The 6000-nt window shown below is 35.4% G+C and overlaps 1 protein-coding gene and 1 pseudogene across 1 annotated transcript; both read right to left on the reverse strand.

The window, feature by feature from the left end:
* Positions 1–2245: 2245 nt before the first annotated feature.
* Positions 2246–3786, reverse strand: LOC107796297 (UDP-glycosyltransferase 82A1-like; annotated as a pseudogene).
* A 933-nt stretch (positions 3787–4719) lies between these two features.
* On the reverse strand, positions 4720–5787 carry LOC142175347 (UDP-glycosyltransferase 82A1-like). Its single transcript, XM_075241930.1, has one exon. It carries the CDS (start codon positions 5785–5787, stop codon positions 4879–4881), a length of 909 nt encoding a protein of 302 aa, XP_075098031.1. The 3' UTR covers positions 4720–4878.
* Positions 5788–6000: the final 213 nt, after the last annotated feature.

Consider the following 6000-nt stretch of genomic DNA (forward strand, 5'->3'; position numbering starts at 1 on the left):
AGTTTAGCAAGAAGATGTGTCCTACAACATTTGAGGATAAAGGGAACATGGCTAGAGTTCCTTATTTTTCTGCGGTCGGAAGCTTGATGTATGCAACGGTATGCACTAGACATGATATTGCTCACGCAGTTGGTGTTGTCCGCAGGTTTCTTGAAAATCCTAGAAAAGAACACTGGGAGGCAGTCAAGTGGATACTCAGGTACCTGAGAGGTACCATGGGAGATTGTTTGAGCTTTGGAAGATCTGATCCAATCTTGAAGGGCTATACAAATGCTGATATGGCATGTGACATTGATAACAGAAAATTCACTACTGGATATTTGTTCATATTTTCAGGGGGAGTTATATCATGGCAGTCGAAGTTGTAGAAGTGTATCGCACTCTCTACAACTGAAGCGGAGTATATTGCCGCTACTGAAGCTGGCAAGGAGATGATATGGTTGAAACGGTTCCTTCAAGAGCTTGGCTTGCATCAAAAGGAGTATGTCATCTATTGTGACTGTCAAAGTGCAATAAACCTTAGCAAGAACTCCATGTACCATGCAAGGACCAAACGCATCAATGTGAGATATCACTGGATTCGAAAAATAGTAGAGAATGAATCTTTAAAAGTCTTGAAGATTTCTACAAGTGAGAATCCCGCAGATATGCTAACCAAGATGGTACCAAGAGACAAGTTCGAATTGTGCAAGGAACTTGTCGGTATGAACTCTATATGAAAAACTGGAGTTACCTCCTTCAGGTGCATGAGACTGGAGGGGGAGATTTGATGGGTCCATCCCATGTGTAAGGAAGACATCTTCCTTTTGGCTTTGAATTGCCAAGCCAACTAAAGGAATAGTAAGGAAGATTTTATGATAAATATTTCTTTGTTTTCAAATTGAATATTTGACTCTTGCCAAACTCATGAGATCATTGGTGACATCAATGAAGCAATGCCAAATACTACAAATAGATGTCTTGCTCTCATTGTAATACACACCAACAAAGAGAGAAAGAAAGAGTAAAGTTTCACAGACAAGGTATAAGAAAATAGTCTGTGAGAAAAATAGAGGGTGAGCGATATTATAGTGAGGCGAAAATATCAAAAGAGGGTTAATTCTTTTGAGTGTTGTAGTGGTCTTTGGAGTATTTTACTCGGACATACAAAGTGTAAAATTCTTTGCTATAGTGATATCAATTGCTCGTCTCGGGGCCGTATTTTTTTCCCTTATTCAAAGAGTTTTCCACGTAAAAATCTTGGTGTCATTGTCACTTCTTTTCTTGCTAATTACCGTATCTCGATGCTACGTGATTATTCCGCTTTTATTACCGTAAATATTATTTCTGTAGGGGGTTTATTCCCAACACTATTATCATAACTAAACTTGCAAGTGAGTCTAAATATTGATTTGTAATGGTTTTAACATTTTATTACTTTCTATCTACAAATTAAAATTTATTTTGTCTTATTTTCAATTCGTAACATATCATTTACACACACAAGGAAAACTTTTGCAAAAGGTAATTCAACTTTTTGTATAAATTTGGTATTGGGTTCATTCTAGACAGTTGCTTTAATGTGTTATCTTGACTTGGAGAATTTCATTGTAAACTTTTGCCTTTTCTTTTCTTCCCCCTCATTATACTGTATCAATTTGATCTCATCTCCAATCTATTCAAAGTCTCATGAAATCAACACGTACATTTGTTCTTTACAAGGTTATTCAAAAACTAAGCCAACAAGCTGAATATTTTGATCAAGTTTCGACAAGTATGAATGATGTCGGAGCAATATCGGATTCAGGATTTCAAGAAGATGAATTCATCACTACCTTAATGATAAACGTCAGTATGATAATACAAAATTATACGGCAACAATAACTTAGCGAGCAAATAATAATTAATATCATTATCACAAAAAATATTATTTAATTTACAATTATACTTAACGAGTTTTTATACTTTGAAAACGATCCATAATAGTTTCATTATATACGCGTTTTCATGTGGTTGGAACTCTACCAAATTAAAATTCAAGTACTCAAGCACATGTATATCCACCCAGGGACGGAGCTAGCATAGATCGTGCGGGTTCGGTTGAACCAAGTAACTTTTGTCCAAACCCTATATTTGCCTTAAGATATCTACTGAATATGTATAAATTATTAATTTAGAACCCAATAACATAAACGGGCTAAAATCCTGAACCCATAAAATTCAAATCATGACTTCGCATGTGTATCAACCATGAAGCATATATGTTCATATCGTAACATCAGAAATGAATGTTGTCAAGTTAGCCATTGCTTTAGATCTAGCCACCTTGCCCATTGCCATATCATTTAATTTAGCAATTCTTTCACTCATTTCGTCATCCTCCATGACCTTTTCCAATCCTTCTCTTAAATCTTTCACTCCAAAACCATCAATCCTGTCCCCGATTTTCCATTTTTTAACAATATAAGCACAATTAACAAATTGATCACCTGCAATTGGATAGCACAAAAGGCGTTTCTTGGATTGTGTCGCTTCTATTGTAGAGTTCCAACCACAATGGGTAAGAAAATATCCCACAGCTTCATGTTGTAGAACATCAATTTGTGGTGCCCATGGTACAATTTTCCCTTTTTTGAAATTTTTTCCAAATATCCCTTTTCTAAACCTTGTCTCCACAAAGGGCCTAACACCCAAATAAAAGGTTTTTCTAAGGCTTCAAGTGCCAATGCCAAACTATTCACTTTTGCTTCTCCAATTGGACTGACCCAACTCCCAAAAGAAATGTACATAATTGAATTAGCAGTTTGCATATCTAGCCAATCCAAGCAACTTGAATCTTTCTCCCAGAAGCTAGCATTCTTGATTGTTACATGAGTCCCAATTGGGATAATTTGGGGATGATCTTGGGAATCATCAATGTGGGTGTTCAAAATAGTAGTATTTCGCACCTCGTGACATGCACCTGGAGATGTGTTTACAAGGAGCCACTTAAGGGTTCTTGTTCTTTCCATTGTCCTAGTCCAAAACTTGAATCTTGAAATTCTTGCAGTTGAATTTCCAATAAGCCATGGCAAATCTTCTGAGCTAAATGTAGGATGAGCATGTGAAAGGCATATAGGCCCATTGTGCAATGGACAGCCTGCAAATTATCAATCATAAATGTATCATTGTAGGGAAGTAATTACGCGTTTGTGCATAAAGTTAGTGAGAAATAAAATGATTTTCGAACATGTTTTAACTCCTTACCTTGTTTTCTCATAAAAAATTATTGTTTATAAACAAAAAGTAATAAAAACAAGTGGAATAATGGTTGTTATTGTGCGCGGACAGGCGCCTTTTGGGTAAAAGTCGAAGGAGCAAAATTGTAAGGCTTTGAGCCTTGAGGTGGCTCAAAAGGGCGGGCCAAATCAAATAATACTTTGACAGTTGGGCCTAGTCGTGACAAGTGGTATAACCTATACTTGCCCTAATATGATAGTGAGGCGAACCTTAGCGAGAATACTAGGTCCTTAGGAGAGGGCTAGTGTAATAGCCACGAATATTAGTGGTTGTACTAAAAGCGAATTCGATGTGAATCTTGCCTTTGACAAACGCCACATCACAACGAAAATTAAAAGTTAGTAGGCCATATAACGGTGAGTTCATGATTTAATTGTTAAGACGCCTTTTGGGTTAAACCCCAAGGAGACAAACCGTGAAGGGCAAGAGTCTTGAGATGACTCTATATTGTCGGACTCAAAGCTGAGAATACCTTGACAATTGAACATGACTGTGATAGAGCACATGGAATCATAACGACTTGTCATTTACTCATGCCAATTATCAAGTTAAATAAATTAAAGTACTTAAAAATATTTTGGAAAGAAAGCTTTGTAAATTAAGTTAATCTCCGATAGGATCATTTGATCATGTGCTTATAGCTTACATTTTCATTAAAAAAATGAACCTCGTATAGTTGACTTTAATATGACATCATGTTAGAGCTGTACATTTAACTAATTGCACGCTAAGCAGATGATTTTTTTTCTTAATTCCCTTTATACAAAGAAAGAATCATAAAGGAGCATGCCTACTTGAACATTTTTTAGAAGGTGTTTGGATTAGCTTTTAAGCTGGTTAAATCAGTTTTTAAGATTTTTTAGCGGAATGATTTGGTACCGTTAATTGTGAGTGCATGTTTCAAAGAATCCGAGCAAACCCCCACGTTGAAATGCACAACAGTACAAGCTAATTCTTTTGAGTCTATAATAAACCAATTTGTGAGTGCATGCCTGATTGTTGTTGCTAATGAATTTATATAGACATGTATGGGTAATACAAAAGGTATCAGAAAGTTACACATTAAATAATATTTGGGAGTTATGAACATAACTAATAGAGGATTTGTAAGGGGAGGGGAAAAGTTTGAAAGAGACAATAATTAGCTATTAAGATATGTAATAAGGAAACGGTTATATATAGTCTTATAGAGGTTTTTGGGCTACTAAAAATAAGATACATGCAAAAATGGGGGAAACAAATCAAAAAAATGAGAAAAAGATAAGTGAGTTTCTTGGCCAAACAGAGTTGCCACATCACACTTTTATTTCCCACAATTAAATATATAGATAGATTCTAAAGCCGGAAAAGAAATACATAAAAATGTAAACTGGACTATCTATTTTACCGGTACTCTGCAAATTTAAATAATAGGTAATAAAGTTTTTTTTATCTGAAGTAATAAAGTTACATTTGACGGAACTTAATGCTTCTTTTTTTTTCTTTTCTTTAAATGACCCGTATATATTATTCCATTGGGTAACTGTTATCTTTCACCAATATAAGTATCAAATAACTCTACATATCAATTAATTAGAACATATATTATTCCATTGGATATCTGCTATCCGCACAAAGTATCATATTCTAATATCACAAATGAATGTTGTCAAGTTAGCCATTGCTCTTGAACTAACCACCTTGCCCATTGTCATCTCATTTAGTCTACCAATTCTTTCACTCATTTCATCATCCTCCATGATCCTTTTCAATCCTTCTTCCAAATCTTTTAACCCAAAACCATCCATTCTAACGCCGATTCGCCACTTTTGAACAATATAAGCACAATTAACAAATTGATCACCCGCAATTGGATAACACAAAAGGCGTTTCTTGGATTGTATCGCTTCCACTGTAGAGTTCCAACCACAATGTGTAAGATAACACCCTACTGTTTCATGTTGTAGAACATCAATTTGTGGTGCCCATGACACAATTTTTCCTTGTTTTGAAATTCTCTCCAAATAGCCCTTTGGTAAACCTTCTCTCCATGTAGGACCTAACACCCAAATAAATGGTCTTTTTAACAATTCAAGAGCAAATGCTAAGTCATTTACTTTTGCTTCTCCAATTGGACTAACCCAACTCCCAAAAGAAATGTACAAAACTGAATTAACAACTTGTTTGTCTAGCCAATCCAAGCAACTTGAGTCTTCCTCCCACAAGCTAACATTCTTGATTGTTACATGAGTATTCAAAGGTCCAATTGGGAGAATTTGTGGACAATCTTGGGACTGATCAATTTTTGTATTCAAAATAGTAGTATTTCTCACCTTGTGACATTCGTCTGGAAATGTATTTACGAGGAGCCACTTTAGGGTTCTTGATCTTTCCATCGTCTTAGTCCAGAACTTGAATCTTGAAATTCTTGCAGTTGTATTTCCAATAAGCCATGGTAAATCATCTGACCTAAGTGTAGGTTGGCCAAGTGAAATGGATATAGGACCATTGTGCAATGGACAACCTGCGAGATCATTATTGTTAAACATAGGTTTCTCAATTGGAAGAGATTCTAAGCATATTGTATGTTTAAATTGACAATATTTGACTAGGAAAAAGATTCAAATTTGCTCATTTACTATCTAAATCACTCAATTTTGTCATTGGTTAAACTTTTGGATAGTTCATATCCTTGCCGTGAGCAAATAGTCTTCACCCTTCCTGTTAACAAAGCTTCAACGTAAAATGAGTGTATTGCGTGT

This window comes from Nicotiana tabacum, chromosome 21 (assembly GCF_000715075.1).
Source record: "Nicotiana tabacum cultivar K326 chromosome 21, ASM71507v2, whole genome shotgun sequence".
NCBI lineage: Eukaryota > Viridiplantae > Streptophyta > Magnoliopsida > Solanales > Solanaceae > Nicotiana > Nicotiana tabacum.

What these genes read in the sequence shown, in the direction of transcription:
- LOC142175347 (XM_075241930.1), bottom strand. Translation starts at nt 5,787, where the DNA reads ATGTTTAACAATAATGATCTCGCAGGTTGTCCATTGCACAATGGTCCT.